General features: G+C 32.2%; 1 protein-coding gene and 1 long non-coding RNA gene across 4 annotated transcripts; one reads left to right on the forward strand and one right to left on the reverse strand.

Moving 5' to 3' along the window:
- Positions 1-643: 643 nt before the first annotated feature.
- LOC133694615 (truncated transcription factor CAULIFLOWER A-like) lies at positions 644-13,061 on the reverse strand. Of its 2 annotated transcripts, none has more exons than XM_062116215.1 (7): positions 12,708-13,061; positions 4,223-4,307; positions 3,177-3,241; positions 2,978-3,077; positions 2,744-2,785; positions 1,258-1,299; positions 644-1,151 (listed from the first exon to the last, which is right to left on the reverse strand). In XM_062116215.1, exons 1-7 carry the CDS (start codon positions 12,890-12,892, stop codon positions 1,047-1,049), a joined length of 624 nt encoding a protein of 207 aa, XP_061972199.1. In that variant the 5' UTR covers positions 12,893-13,061; the 3' UTR covers positions 644-1,046. The 2 variants fall into 2 exon arrangements, with proteins under 2 accessions (XP_061972199.1, XP_061972190.1); XM_062116206.1 differs by having other exon boundaries at positions 3,177-3,244; positions 12,708-13,060.
- Positions 1,229-6,225, forward strand: LOC133694625 (uncharacterized). 2 transcript variants are annotated; one of them, XR_009842312.1, is made up of 3 exons: positions 1,229-2,371; positions 4,248-4,437; positions 4,694-6,225. It is a non-coding gene; the product is annotated as an uncharacterized LOC133694625 (long non-coding RNA). The 2 variants fall into 2 exon arrangements; XR_009842314.1 differs by having other exon boundaries at positions 1,229-2,255.
- Positions 13,062-17,052: the final 3,991 nt, after the last annotated feature.

Genomic DNA, 17,052 nt, shown 5'->3' on the forward strand with positions numbered 1-17,052 from the left:
AAGTTAGCAGGGATACAAACTATATGAGGCAGGGAGGGGTTCCCAAATCTCTCATCTCTCAATCCCTGTTCATCCTCTTCTCTGGTATGTCATCTCTTTCAATACCTACAGTACCATCTTTTTAGGCTTGTACTTTTTTTTTTCTTTTTTCTAACTTGGATATCCAAGGATCTCGAGCCCCTCAGGGCCGGGAGCTTGTTGTGTGAGTGCATCAGCGAATCTAGCCACCATGCATCCTCCAATACTTGCCACGTCAATCTAACCATGCAAAGAGCCACGTCATCCTAGAGGTTCTCCAACCTCTCACGAGTTTAGCATTTTTCATGATATTTCTCCATTGTGCATATGGCAGTTTCCCAGTTTCAATATCCAAAAAAGGAGATATATAGATGTCAGCTAAGGTTGTTTCATCGTTCTGATCTCAGGGTTAGGGGCCAAGAAGGAGGAGGAGACATGTTTGTCAGAACTATGGATGCCTTGTCATGTGCTTGAAACAACGATAAGCCGCTCACAAGTGTAAATTACAGGGCATTTTGCAAGAAAAAGGATGCAAGTTTTTGCATATGGCACCGTGAAGGACGGCCATTAAAATAGTCCGAGCTAGTCCCTGTGCAATATATATTCTCCTACCAAGGCTACGAAATAACATCAATAACAGCGATTATTATGTCATAATAACAACAGTAGTCATGATAACCATCCTGAAGCCACTACTAGCTGCAGGGTCATCGGACCGGTCTCGCAATCCCAGCACCCACATGCGTGTTAGACATGACGCATGCCGTGCATGCAGTAATTATTCACAGGCACTACTACTATTATAGCATATAAGGGACCCAACTTAAGGGCCCAATCCTGAGCAGACATATATATAGGTAAGCTGACGTGCCACTTGGTAAAGGCTTGTGCTTCCAACTGGCAACTAGTTACATGCTTAATAATTTGTTTTGACCACCACCTGGCACTAGGTGGGTATAATAAATGCCTATATGTTATTCCCCAGACGTAAGCATCCGGGATACGCCATCTGTCCTTTTGAGATCTTGCTAAAAGTGAAACAAGTCCAGTGGAGAAGGATGAACACAATCCGGATCTTCTACAACACGGCCATGCTGGCTGGCGAGGTTGCCATTGTTGATGATTGCAGATATCTGGTTTTCATGATACAGAGAGACAAGCTGATCAGTACATATCTGATATTAGGCGAGTTGTTCAAGTTTTGTTTTATTTTACAAGAATATTTTCAACTTAATTTACCTCTCTTTCTATGAGATTATTTTCATCTGTCAGATCTTGTTCCTGTAATTAGTAAATAGCAAACGGAAGTTAGCAAAGTATCGATCCGCTTGTAACCTTAACAGCTTAAGCAAGAGCACTACGTTTATTAGGCACTTAAAACAGTAAGAGACCTAATCTTGGAGACACGAAAGCAACACGAGACACAGGAGAAATAGAGAAGCCAACAAAATAATGACCCTGCCCAGTAGGAAAAAGTTGCACACCAAACATTAAATGCGAAAGTGAAGAAGCAATCAGAAAAATTCCCATTTAATTTATTGACAACCTAGCTAAAAATTCTTAGTTTTGTGCCTTCTCTTACTTGCTGATTTGAGTGGAATTATTAATTAGTACTCCCATAGGAATTCAAGGGGAAAACCAGAGACCTAAAGAAAAGCAACACATTAAGCCTAAACTGCAAGAATGCGAGGAGAAATTACCACTAAGTTTCTTGGGACAATCCTTTGTTCCTCTTATCATTAGGAATTGTTTTTCATGATAATTAATCACTCCCCATCTGTTTTCCCTACAGCCTCAACCCCATTCCTCTGCCTCTCACATCTTCTAGAAAATGTTCTCACTTCCATGAAAACAGCAATACTGAAAAAGAACACATTCTACCTAGTATTCCTATGCAAATGAAGTTTGTTACATGTCATATCAGACTCTGGATATGCTCCTGACAAAACACCTACCATGCAATTATTTAACGCAACAAACTTAAATGATTTGTCCCATCTGTTTGTACACCCATCCAAAGAATGACGAACCCGTACGGATAGAATGTGACTATATGAGAGCCTTACAAAACAGGCAGCAGTTCAATAAAGGCACCATTCTCTTCCATGCATTTTAAGTGCTCATCGTGTAACTAATATTGCTTCTAGGAGGAGGCAGCCGTACAGTGGAGAATGGCTTCTCTGGTTTAGAAGCCATCAAGCACCCCCTCTTGCAACTGCGGAAGCCTCTAGGGGCAAGTAAGTCTAATTCTGATTATTGCAGATTAAATCCACCTCAGCTTATGGATCTAGGAGTCACATAAAAGTATTTCCGTGTTCCATCAATACTAAACAGCGCTTCGCTTTCAATCCTGGTATCGTTTTCGTTCCCATCATTTTTATTGTTAGTGTATGCTGGAATCTCTTGCCACAATTTACAGAAATGATTGGTACATGTATGCTTGGCAGTGGTAGATTTCATAGTTTGATTCCTACCTTTGTTCTTTACGAATGGTAGGGACAGGCTTGGACAGTTTCGATTCTTTCTTAATGTTCATCATATAAACTTTCTTCATTTGCACATAACAATTCATGACACTTGCATGCAGTCACTTAAGAAAACTAACTTAACTATTGGTGCGCGCATAAATAAAACGAAAGAACTTGAACTTACAACACTTAATCCAGATCCACAAGGCTTCAATAAATACGCCCAATTTATTTGAAAGAAAGAGAGAATGGCATACCTTCTGATGGAGGGCTGTTACGGACTTCATCATTGCTTCTGTCTACATATCACCATTATTCAAATGTTTCAGTATTTCAATTGCTAAGTCACTCACATTTTGTTTAGGAGTAGTTAAGTGTGTTAAATAGATGGAATATGATATTAGATAATTGCAGTAATGAAGAGTTTCAAGCTCTCACAACCAACAAACAAGGCTGTTCTGTTGATCATGGGTTTGAATTGGACAACTGACCTTTCTTCCTCTGGTGTAAACTAGTGTTGAGTCCAGTTCTCTTTCTAGCTGAATGAGTTGAGTTATATTTAGCTGTTCTATGTTCTTCCCTTCAAAGTACCTGCAAAAAAGAGCCAATAAATGCTAGTGATAGGTCCAGTGGAATGCAACATGTCAATTTCCATGAAGCGTATGACATGAATCTGAAGATTGATGATACCTTTGGACCATTTGGAGTGGGTTAGCATCCATATAGCTGGGACCCATGTATTCTGCGTGATGATTCTGCTGAATTTCCAAAAGGTAAACAAAATGAAAGCTAGGCAATATTGATTTCATCAAGAGGATATAGAATTCTAAAAGGCAAAAAAAAAGGTGAAATAAAATCTTCATCAAATTGCTGTATTTAGCTTTGTCGAATTTGAATCGAAGTGACTTTATGGAAAATTTCCCTTGCCATGATGGCTTCTATCATGAGGTAGTTCAACCAAGTTTGGTAACTCAAATGCTGGATCATTGAACGAAAGAAAACTCATCCCACAAAAAACAATTATATAAACACGAAAATAAAAGACTAAAAACCTCTTGAACCTGATTAATATGGAAGTTAATATTCGAGCCTATTAATCTATGGTTACTTTAGCAAAGCCAATAATCTTGAACAATCATTGCACTGCCCTATGACTATAAATCTGGTCATTAGTCTACTCTGTACAGCAGTGCCTTCACATTTCACACTTTCTTTTTCTCTGTTTTTTTTCCCTACAACATGATCCTCCTAGAAAAACACATCCTTCCTCCAGGAGCAGTGCACTGATCCCTGAAGTAACATGCATGTATGTGTCATAGGCATCCACGTAAAAGTGCACATACATGATAGAAAACATTTTAAGACATTAATACAGGTAGCCTGAAGAAGCACAGAGCATCATATGCACCGTGTACCCCTCTATTCAGCAATTGCATTCCAGTGTTGTTTCCCAGCAAAAGCTGCCATATTCTGGGTGGCTGCTTATAAGGATTTCACAAAATCTCTCCCCCTCTCTCAACAAGTTCCCTTTTACTATTACGTTTTGAAAACAGAGTTGAAGTAGTTTTTAAGTGACTCTTTCCTCCGGAGTTGAATCTCACGCATTTTTGCCTAAAAGATAGTAAAATGGAATAATCGAAAAGCTGTATCTTTTGGAAATTTAGAGATTTCTAGTGCTATGCTCAAATATTGAATGCAATAACAAGTTTTGGCAAAATGATGAATAATCGACTAACCTTGGTTTTATCAACGTTCTTGCAGATTGCTATTTCTTGACTTTTAGTTTTATGTGTGTCATAGCGCTCAAGGATATTTCTCAAACTGTACACAAAGGAACATTGCGCAACTCAGAAATCCTCAAACTGGGCATAAAGGAACATAGTACAACTGATAAGCAAGCAAGGAACCTACAAGTATTGTGAAGCAAATACCAACAGAGAATCAATAAAACGTAAGTATAATAATGAATACTCCAAAAACTGCATCATATTGTAACCACTCATGGATGCTATATAAAGTACTAACTTCAATTTCCGTGAAATTCTTTTATATAATTCTAGAACAATGAAAGTAGATGAACAATCAAAATTGCAAATCGGTAATTCATTTCAATTTGCAAATATATTTGTTTTAAAAATATTTACATGTGAACAATTAACTAGGAGGTCGTTTTGCTAATTTACTTGGATCTGTTTTGCTATGGTCAGAATTGAAGCTACAAGTGAAGTTTAGCCAGCATAAAAATCCCTGACAATCCATATGACAGGTATTTTCCCATTCCTTCCATCTTCTAAAATTTACAGTGGATAATGGTTGTAAGGTTCACTTCTATGAGCCCTTGTTAGCGCTTGTTGTGGTGGTCATTTTTCATTTATGGTGATTGTATGTACTTATTTTCTTTTTGTATCTTGATAGCATTCTAAGGTTAAGGCTTTCATTTAGACTGGTAGCCAACATGAAAGGTCAATAATAACCAACTCTTCTACGGAAGGCCTTGTATCATCGAACATTAATGTACATGTCATATGTAGTTTTAGGGAGAGACAGTTTCTAGCCTCCTGCTGTCATACAGTAGTGGGAAACATGCTGAACATTCTTTGCTTTTTAATCAAGAGGTAATCAAGAGGCATGACTGATCTTAAATAGAGGATATATTGTCAGTTCCAAGGGTTTTGGACAAAATGAAGGCATGAAACATTGAAAGTATGCGATGCGGGACATGATTTTGATTTTTGCTAGTGTGACTTGAGGATTTATCATGATGGAAATCATGAAAGAATTTCCTTTTTTGGAGGATACCCTGTCCTCTGTATTTTCTTCATTTTCTCTTTCGTTGATAGATTTTTTTTTTAACTTTAAAAAAAGAAGAAAAAAAGGCTAGTAGTATTAGGGTGCAATAATAATCATGATAGTCAAAAGTTAGAAGATAGATTTATGACACTCAGTTATCTTGTTAGGATTTACCTGTCAAGTAAGATCATTAGGAAGAACAATATGCCAAGCAAAAATTAAGTTTTTCGGCCCTTACTCTTAAGAGTTTATTATATTTATTCTAACATCAAAAGGTAACAGCTATTACTGAGATGAAACTATATGAATTTTCTCCAACTATACATGATAGCTTAGGTTCTCCACAGAAACTTTGCAATAGGTAACTATGCTTTTATTATTTATGGCCGAAGTGAGTTCAAATGGGTTCTTTTCCTTTTTTCTTTTTTTTTTTGTATTGCAATATTTAACTACGCTTTTATCAACAGTATGTAACTATTGTATTTCTATTGATAATATTATTCGATTTAGAAATATAGAAAAGGAAAAACAAGATTGAAGGAAAAAGGAACATAATGAGAATGCTTCTCCTGTTCCCATTTCTTTTCTTTCGATTATTTTGGAATTATAGTAGGTAATTTGAATGCACTATATGTTTGAGAATATGTTGTAGTTCTAAAATGAGAAGAATTGCGAGAAAGAAGATAGAAAAAACAGAGAGAATCGAGTATTTATGACTGAGTATTTGCTTTGAACATGGGTGTAGATAGCTTTGCAATCAACAAAATCACCATCAAATACATCTCTGTGCCATGCTTGTTTCTGAGATAGCATACCTATTGTTTCTAAAAGAAGTCTCTGTACCAAGAAATTTTCATTATGAGTTCTATTACTATATGCTTGAATAAATATTCAGCTCAGAAAGCCTTTGGAGAGATTAAAGCCTTAATGATTGAATCGCCTGTTATTATGCCAGTTGATTTCAATAAACTATTAACAATGTAGTGTGATGAATTTCAAGCTAGATTTGTAGTGCCAGTTAATAAGCATACACAACTTTTTCAATGATGAACTATCTGGTTCATTTGGAATACTCAAGTATGGCAGAATCTGAACTCTAGAAGAAGCTTAACAAGCCCTATGTCATGTGAAGTTCTTATGTTGATAAATTCATCATTGAAGTATAAAAGAAGAGAGTTTAGTGTTTGTAGCAGATGCACTTGGCAAGTGATTTTCCTTAGCAAGGCTAATGGGGAATACAAGTTTCGAGGAGTTCTTATTTCTTCCTCTTCTATTTTCTCTATAGCACTTTATTCTACTTGCTCCTCTCTTAATATTTCTTTTTGCTACAATAAGCTCGGATTACTTCAGAAATAAAAAAAATCTGAACTCCACCCTAAACATAATACCTAATCAATCCTAATTTCATGAATCAAACCCCAACTCAAATTCAGTTCTAAAATTCCTATTTCTCCAACCATAGCTAACTATAAACCTTTTGTGGAACGCAAATCCAAATGCTTTCGTTTGTTTATGTGTTTTTGCGTGTTTCAAACGCCGTCCAAAAACACACACGTAGAGAGAAACAAATTCTAAGTAGCTGAGCAGTTGCCATCACTTTTTAACCAAGTAGCATTTTTTACTTGGTAACCAAAAAGCAAGATCCTTAGTCTAAAGAAGCTATATAATTATAATCTAGAGAATATCTTTTGATCATTTCAATATATATATATATATATATATATATTAAGGGTTTTCTATAAACCTTAACTTGCCAGTATTTTGTTCCAATTTTGTTTGTTCATGTTTAGTGTAATTTATTATTCTTTCCGTCGGTTTCTAGAGAGATAAAAGTCATTAACTGATATATTATATCATTGTTCTTTATTCGCAATTCTTTAAAAAACCCTTATTTTAATCGCAGGTCTCTTACAAGATTAGAGATATTATAAGAAAATATATGACTTGATATTTTGACGAGGCAATGACAAACAAAAATAAAAAAGTTAAAAAATCACTATGGGGACGGATAGAGTACTATTTTTCTCTCCATACTGTTATGTCACTAATGAAAATCTCATTGCTGTCCTTCTTACATCCCTCTCCTATTGGATTCCTTTTCAAACCTGATTTGACATGTTCATATGAAGTTAGTAAATTAGATATTGGAGCTTCTGTCAATCCTGAACCCCATGGTCAGTGGAGGACCCAATCACAAGTTAGGCTTTCAACAGAGGTGGACTACACATAGTTGATGAGGTCAATTCACCATTTCTGCGGCAACTTTGAGCCTAGGTTGAATAAAGCCTTGGGCCTACTAAAAAATCATGACTTCGACTGGCTGCTGCTCTGTTGGGAAATCTTCTTTGCTACTTCCTCAATCCCTTTCCTTACCGAGAACTCTAATTTCCACCCTCTGAGAAAATACCATTATTTCATCCCCCTCTTATAGAGAACCTCTTTTTTTTCTCTCCTAATTTGTAACCTACGTTCATGAATTGGCAGCACAGTCAAACATGCATTTAAATCCTAAATAACAATTCAATAAACTCATAACTTCTCTATATTTTGTTTTTGGAAGGACTTTACCCAGTAGAAAATCAAGAAAACAAGTGCCTTGTATTATAGTTATAGTTTTGTTCTATCTATTTTCATTAGTTATTCACTAGAGCAATTATAATCTTGAAATCGATCCAGGGCAAATGTTTCGATCTATTATGACATAGCCAAGAAGCGCTCAACGGATCTTTTTAGGCATTGAATTGATGCAAAAACAAATTTTTTATGCGACATTAAAGTATTTAAAGGCGTCTTATTCATTTTACTATAAGAGTAAGAGAAAATAAAATATAAAATCTAGAAAATATATATTTTATACTATCTTTATATGTATCATTTATTCTATTCCTATGAAATACTAGATAAAAGAGTTAGTGATACTTCTTATCTATACACAAATAAAGATAGTACATATACATATAAAAAAATATAGTTCATTCTCTTTTATTTTTAGTATTTTTTTTTAAAAACCTTTCTTTTAGAAACAAACATTGTGGAAAATATTTTAAGAAAAAAAATAATTAAAATGCATGTTGTTATGATAATGGTATGGTTGTGGTGACAACGACAATATCATGATGGTATAAGTGATGGTGCAGATAATGATTTTGATGGCTATAGCAAAACAAATTGATTGGTTTGGTTATAGTTGTGTGATTTCGTTTTCAATAAAGTGTATGCTATAGCTCTGGTAGTTAGTGTTATCAAAATTGGATTTATTTGACTAGCTAAACTAAATAGCTAGTGACAGGGGACCTGAATCAGATCATTTTTAAAACTGATAAAATTCACAACATTGAATAAAAAACAACCTGATGGTTGAATCGGTGAACATTCGATTCAGAGCAATGATCCAAAACTGTAACTAGGATAACATTAATGGTGATAGCAGTGTTTTGGAAGTGTTTGGGGGGAACGATGGTGATGGGATAGTGGTAGTTGCTGTGATAGTGCGGTGGCGTTGTGTCGATTTTCATGGTGGTAGTGTGACATTTACAATCTATGAATAGAAAACAGAGCACTAAAAGCCATTTTTAAATATTTGATTCGGTTTATAAAATCATTCATAAGAAATAATAAATATAGCAGTTCAACAAAACTTGTTTTAAAATAAATAAATCATAATGATACCAAACACTAACGCCGAATTTAGGATAATAGTAATTCACGATCATGTAATGTTTTCGTACCATCATAAGAATTCGATATTAATAAAATTTTACTTCTTAGAATTAAACAAAGGCAAATTTTAGCAATAATTTAAATTATATTAAAGTAATTCTCTTTAATACCAGTTAAGATAAACTACTTGATTAATTAAAGAATATAAAGAGGAGATCAGAGTAGCCTCAATGGAGGCCAATTCAGTTCATGGTAGTAATACTCTCCTATTCCATAACTGCGAACCGTTAACATCATTGACTCTAGTCACTGATTTTAGACTAAGAGCGTGTTTGACAGTGTGGTTGCGGGTGCTTTTCAAATAATTTTTCGTGCCAAAATGCATGCCAACGATGTTTTTTTATTTTTTAAAAATCATTTTTGACATCAGCACATCAAAACGATCCAAAACGTACAAACCATATTAAATTTTAGCAAAAAAAAATAAAATAAAATTTTAAATTTTTTAGGAACGCGGCCGCAGCCGCGTTCCCAAACGGTGCCTAAAAGATCCTATCCAGTTAGAGTATGAAATGTTTATGCTCCATTTGGCATGTAGATGTTTTAAGACTGACTATGGTTTCAAAAGTTATTTAGTTTTCAATACTTGAATATATTTTGGTTTGAAAAAAATTATAATTTGCGGCTTTTCTAATTAAACTTGTTTTTTCAAGTTATAACCGTAAAAACTATCATAATATCAAATACACACTTAGCAAACTTGCTTAATTATTTATTTGTAGTAGGATTTTATTTTAAAAGAATTTATTGTTCATTGAAATGGAAGCTTTGATTTCAAGATCATAGTTTCAAGAGTTTATTATAAATAGAAGTTTTGCAATGCTTCTAAAGCCTTTTGAAAAGTTTTGCAATCTATGTAGACATTATTTTTGCAAATTATCAGTAGGTCACCACCCATTACTGCTATCACCAGAGCAAGTTCAAGCATCGACCAACCAAATTTTGGAATCAAAAGCTTGTTGTTTACAGCAAGAACTTATTAAGTTGTCGGTGAAGGTACAACTTTATTTCTTTGCACAATATTTGAATGAAGAATCCTACAATCCTACGTTACATGGTATAGAAGGGGACAGAGAGCTTAGCCGCCAGGCGAAGGGGCAAGAGGCTAGGAGCCTAAATGGCTACTTCACTATCTACTACCCCCATGAGGCGTTGTGGCGTTATATTGAGTCTCAACTCTCAACTACTTGAAGCATCATAAAGCAACCAATCAACGCACGACTGTGCACTATCCTAGATGATTCAGACTCACGAGTACTTCGCTCTACTATCACCTGTCTTTAAACTGTTATCATCATGTCACATTCTAAGTTCAAAACAAAACAAAAAAATTGATTTAATTTTTTTTTTGTACTTTTTTTTGTTATTTTGAAAATTCAATACAATTTACGGGGATTTTGCCTCTCGTTGAAAATTTAACAGATAACTGACCCCACAAATAACACAATTTTATTGTGTTAAAATTGGAAGGAAAATTTGCCTCTTATGAGATGTGTTAAATTTTCTGGATAGTTGTAAAAAAAGAAAAGAGTTCGAAGTTTACATGCCGTTAAAATAGAAATAAAAAAAACCTTTTGATTGAAAACAACATGGATGCAAGCATTCAAATAGGAAAACAATAGTGGTATTTTAGTGTCATATGTCCATTTTATGTATACATCAGCAATTTTCGAGTAGATTCTACTATTACAAGTGTAAGAACTGGGAGGAGAAAGCGGGAAGAAGAGAATAGGTGTTTTTAAAAGTTACTACAAAAGGATTTTGCATTCAAATGAAAGAAAAACAAAAACTCTTCCACACTCTTAGGGAATTGAACAATATAATTCAGGTATATTGAATTATGAGTATGGCTCGCTGTTTAAATAATGTGATTATGCTTAGTCATAAGTTTTATAAAATAATTTTGGATGAAATGAATTTTGATTCATTTATTAGTTTTTCAAATAGTTTTCAATTAGGAAGCATTTCAATTTTCAAATATAAGCCTACATCAAAATAGCAATAATACATTTTCAATCAATAAGAGGTTAAGAAACATGAATGCTTCAAAAAACCCTTGTATATATGATGGGTATGTGTTGAATATGGATATAGTCGGATCATATATATGGCGATGTACCCAAAAACAATAAGGAATACATAAATTTAATTTTGGTTAAACAAAATATAAGATAGAATATTTGAAAGATATGATTAGAACTGAGGGATATAGCTAAAAAACTCTTGGTGTTAAACTTTTTATTTTTTTTAAAAATCCAAATATAATTTTAAGTTTTATGAGTTAAAAACAATCAAACATTCAAGTAAACATAACTTCTCTTTTTTTGTGTGTGTGTGTTTAAATCTGAATGAAAATGAGATTTTAATAAATACAAACCTCCTTTAGGTGAGTTATTAATAACCCAGTCCTCCCTAACAAATGGATTGGCTAACCTGACACCTCGCCTTAACCAATCATTAAAGTGTTTATCTCCTCGTCACCAATAAGTATGATAGGATCAATGTTTAATATATGTGAGTGTGTGCGCCCACCGAAAACTTAAACTAATTATGGAAGTGAACTTTACTTTCTTATTAAAAGAGTCCTGTACCAAGTGTCAAGTGATCGTGAGCTGCACGGAGCACCATTACAGTGTTGTAAAAAGTCAAGCAAGTTACTTTCGATCAATTTCGTTCTTCTAAGCGAGGTTATGCAAGAGAGGAAATTTGCATTCCTAAATCCTTGCGCAACAATTTTGCTTAATTCTAGATATTGTGGTGTTCTAGGAAATTTTACTGAAACCGATGAACTTCCTAAAAAAAATCTGTGATGGGGTTTTTTTATATAGCGAGAAAAACTACAGTGTGTGGTGAATTTGGATATTGAATATATGAGGGGGCTTGTTTGAGCGGTTTAACTATTGGAAAAATCATTTATGCGACACTAATTTTTCATCTATATATGTTCCTTTAGTTAGCATTGCATTATTTTCTTGGAATAGAAGAGTTAATACATAACAAATAATCATTTCTATTTTGAGATAACAAGAATTCTTCACTATAAAAACATATTTGTATTTATATATTCATTTATGTTTCTCAAACTTTTTATACAAAACATAATATCCTTCAATTTAGAGAAACACACAGAAAATACGAGGGTGGTTGCTAAATCAGAATTCCTTCGTGTAATTTGCTACCCATCGTCACATCCTCAGCTAACATGGATCTTGCATTTATAATCCATATCATCCTCGTAACCTATCTTGTCTCCTTCTAGACAGTAATTCCTGAAATCAAATAATAAATAATATACCTAGGCCTAGACGTGGCTGATGATCCCAACACACACAACACAGCACAACAGCACGAGCATATGCAAATCATGGCAAAACTGGTGGTATGCATATCAAAGTCAGGAAAGTGACAAAGGCCCACATAAGTGGACAAACTTCTCTAGTAGGAGATCCTGTTGATTTTTCCAATGAACAAGGATATACCAAGTGAATCTCGCTCCCTCTACAGTGACAGTTAGACGATTTGAAAAGGGTTTTTGTCTCTCAGTGTATGTGTTTCCAAAAGCCAAGCAAATATATAATATCATGAAATTCAAAGCATATCTCTAGCAAAAATATCTTCCATATGACCACGATCAGATCAAAAACGAAGAAAAAATAAAATTTAAGGCAAGCTTAAAATGGAAAGTATAAAGAGACAGAATTAAGGACGTGCCTGTTGCCACTGCAAAACTCGAAGAGCTTGCCAGTGGAGGAGAAGATGATGACCGCCATCTCAACATCACACAGAACCGATAGTTCTTTAGCTTTCTTTAATAAACCTCTCTTTCTCTTTGAGAAACACACTTGACGGCTGCTTTTGTCTTCGATTCGTTGTAACTGCACCTTCCCTCTCACCATGACCGATCCACCAAGGAGTGATCTCTGCGTTCTGTTTCACAAGAAGAAAATGAAGCAGTGTAGCTTAGTCAGAGAGAAAATGGAGAGACGATTGGGGATTCTTATAGATTTGAGCAGAAACAGTGAGGAATCGAGTTGGGTGAGTTGGTGATTCCGCGTTGAGAATACTATAAATGACTGGCACGTGGACGCATATGATAGCTTCAATTTCCGTATTTGTTTTCGGGCTTGTTCACTACTTAAAATGGCTAATTCTACTTTTGTCCGTTGTAATGCGGTTTTTTCCTTTAAAAGCTACAGCTGTTTATAATGGTACATGTGGTGTGCATATTTTATTAATGAGTTGTTTGGTAATGTGGTGGTGATTGTTTTTTTATTTGAAAATATGTTATAATATTATTTTTTATTTTAAAAAAATTATTTTTGATATTAGCATATTTAAAAATATTAAAAAAATTTAATTTAAAATAAAAAAATAACTTATTTTTTTAAATTCAAAAATAAAATAGGATATAAAAGCATGTCACGTTAAGTAAATACCCGAGAGTTATTTACATGAGACCGAAGTATTGGCTACATGCTGTAAATATTATAGTAGAAATAAATAAATGAAAGACATTTTATCTAAAAAACTAATAAATAAAAAAATCCCAATATAATTAATAACATTAACTGAAATTAATTAAAAAAAAGACCATGTTGGTTGAAATTCATAAAAATTAAACTATTTTTTAACACTAACTAGAGGTGTGTTTGTTTTGCAAAACAAATATATACCTCCAATTTTATTTTAAAAAAAAACATTCTCTTGGAAAACGATTAGTTTAACTTTTTTTAATGTATTAAGAAAAAATATTTTTCTATGAAAGTAAAATAATAATTTTTCATTAATAGTTATAATTGAGTGGTGGTGATGAGACGAGAGAAATGAAATGTTACTGATAATAATGATAGAGGAACTATCTAGGTGGTAGCCAGTGGTAAGAACTTAAAATTAAGAGATTTGTTCTCTCTGTAGTCTCAGGTTCGAGTCATGTGGTTGCTCATATGATGGCCACTGGAGACTTACAAGGTCGTTAACTTCATGGCCTGTAGGATTAGTCAATGTACACGAAAACTGATCCAGACACCGATATCAAACTAAAAAATAAATAAAAGTAGAGGAATCCACTAGTTGAGGTGGTTATGGACCTCATGGTCATATTATTACCAATAATAAAGAGATTTTTCACTGAAAAAAAAAGATATTAAGATTATAACTATTTTTCATGAAAAATCAAAATAGTAGTTATCTTATTTTTTTATATTTGTGATAATATAATTATTAAATATTTCTTTTATTTCTTTTTATGAAAAAGTACTTATTAACTCTAATAAAAAGTATTTTTATCTTTAATATTAAAAATATATCTATTAACCAAATATGAAAATATAAAAGAACATAATTTTAATCTTATATATTGATAAAAATTATTGTATATAAAAGAAGAATATTGTATTATTCACCATCAAGTTTTCTTTTTCACGTATAAAAAAATGAAAAACTTGTGAAAGAAAATTGTGGAAAATATATAAAAAATATGTTCTTCAAAATTAGCACAAGTAAATTTTTTGAAAAGTAATACCTTTATTGGGTTCAAATGGGTTAATTTTGCATTTCAGTTCTTCATAAACAAAATTAATGTAATGTAATTAATTAATCTTGTTCGAATTTAATAACTACTAAAGCCTACTATTTCTATGAGCAAGTTGAAGCTAGAACATTAATTGAAGATAGCAAACTATATAAAAACAGCACTATCAAGATAATCACATTAAATTGGTTTTAAATTATGTACAAGAATGAAGTAATTGTTAGCAAAATACAATTACCTATTTATATTGGTTATGTTTCGTAAATATATGAAGTATATGAAAAAATCAATAGATCATATGAATATTTATAATAAAGTGAAATACTATATAATAAAAATTAAAAGATTGTGTAACATGCTCAGATATGTGTATTTATAGTTGAATAACAAATCATGAAATTTTTATAAAAGAGATCATGTCATTAAAAATAACAAACTATATTTTGAAAAATATTGTTATGGATAAATAAATAAATAAATAGATAACAAATAATGGAATTATAGACAGCAAAATTGATATATCCGGTAACACAACAAAAAAATATGTAATAGTGATGAAAAATTAAAAAAAAATGCATTTGATTAGTTATACTTTTAAATTACTAATTACCCAATAATTTATATAATTGTAATTTCTTCAAGTACTATTCTTTGTCATAAAAGGAGATGAAAATGTACTCAATAATAATATTTTGACAGTGTTTAATAAAGAGACAAGACATCAGGCAGAGGCGGAGTAAGAAAAAAAATTTAGAAGGGGCCAAATTATAAATTGAGAGACCAAATAAAAATTTCAGTTACTTTTATTAAATATTTACAAATATTTATAAAGAAGGGGCACTTTCTTGCAAGGGGATACGAGAAGCTAAGATGTAAATATTGATTTATATTCGGTAAAGTGGACAAAAAACAGAAATTTTTGCTCCTATATTTGTTTAATGGTAAGAGATGAGATCTAGATCATAATATAGAGAATATTTATTTTATACTTCTAATAAATTTTTTTTGTGCATGTTATGTTTGACATATGATTTAATCATGTTTTAACATATTTTTAAATATATATATTCTTTAATAATTAAAAAAATAAATGCATTTTTAATCTAAAATTTAAAATGTTAAACACGTGCATTCACGCACACACATTCGCATAAATTATTATTGTAACTTTCAACTTCATAGATGTACCACGAGTGTTTGTTTTAGAGATGAAAGTTGAGTTTTGTATGTAAAATCCATAAAAAAACTAAATAAAAGAGAAAAATTAATCATAAAAAAACTAAAAGAAAAGAAAAATTAACTTTTATGGTTGAGTTTTATGTATAATTAGGTTGTACCCAACCACAACCACAAAAGCTAAAACAAACACTCTGGTTAACGTTGTAACTTTTTCGGCGCTGATTAATTGTAATAACGGATTGTATGATGGTGTGATTTTTTAAAATATTTTTTATTTAAAAATATATTAAAATATATTTTTTATTTTTAAAAGTTTATTTTTAACATTAATATATTAAAATAATCTAAAAATAGTAAAAACAATTTTAAAATTTTTTAGAGACATGATTCAACGTATTCTTAATAACAAGTAATTGTTTATATATTGCTTAATTTGGATGATCGTCGCATGTGATTCCTGAAGTCGTATTCATAGCACGCTTGGAGCACGTGATTAGTTAAGACGGCAACTATACTGTCATTTTTATTTTGGTAAATTTAAAGGCCGAAAGTTAGACACCTGGAACCCTTTAGCATTTCAGATATTTGACGAAATATCCTCGCAGGCCTTAGGCCGTTTGTATGCGAATTTGGTCTCATATAGGCCGAAGGTCACCGCCACACGGAGATATTTTTATCAAATTTGAGGGGCATTTATCTTGGATAAATTATTTTATAGAAAAATAATATTTTTTGTTTATTTTTTTTATATATTTAATAAAAAAACTGGTTAACATTAAAGACTTTCCCATCCACTTTTAAAATTGAAAATATAATCTATTTACTAAAAAATACTTTCAGTTTCATAAAGACTTGTAAAAAAATCTTATAAATAGTTATTTATTAACTAGTTGGCTGTTCTTTGCCGTCAAAGAAATATAGTCATTAACATCAAGAATGTTGGTCAACGCGAGTAAAAAAACTTTAATGGTGAGCCAAAACCCTTGTGGAGGGCTACAAAAACAGAACGCCGACTAATATAATAAAAAATAATACCATAAAATAAAATTTCATGACAAAAAACAAAAGATCAAACTGTATTTAATAAAAAAAAATTGACAACTAAATAAAATCTAAAAAAATTCATGGAGGGTTGTGGAAAAAAAAAACACTTGCTAATATAAAAGGCAATAAAAAATAGAATGAATTGTAAAGTCTAGGGAAATTGCCTAGGATAAATTGTAAAGTGTAGGGAAAATATATAAAAAAAAAATAGAAGATCAAAGTGTATGGACCTAAGTGTTTGGCCCAATCAATAAAGGCCTAGCTCATGTAAGGTTTTTTTATTTTTATTTTTATTTTATAATA

Source organism: Populus nigra, chromosome 1 (assembly GCF_951802175.1).
Source record: "Populus nigra chromosome 1, ddPopNigr1.1, whole genome shotgun sequence".
Taxonomy (NCBI): domain Eukaryota; kingdom Viridiplantae; phylum Streptophyta; class Magnoliopsida; order Malpighiales; family Salicaceae; genus Populus; species Populus nigra.

Bases quoted from the DNA above. Each gene is read 5' to 3' on its own strand.
- LOC133694615 (XM_062116206.1), bottom strand. From the start codon at position 12,892: ATGGTGAGAGGGAAGGTGCAGTTACAACGAATCGAAGACAAAAGCAGC. The intron at 1,300-2,743 runs GTATGCCATTCT...TACTAATTACAG, and splicing joins TAACAGCCCTCCATCAGAAG to GAACAAGATCTGACAGATGA. The intron at 1,152-1,257 runs GTAAATTAAGTT...CATGAAAACCAG, and splicing joins ATAATCTCATAGAAAGAGAG to ATATCTGCAATCATCAACAA.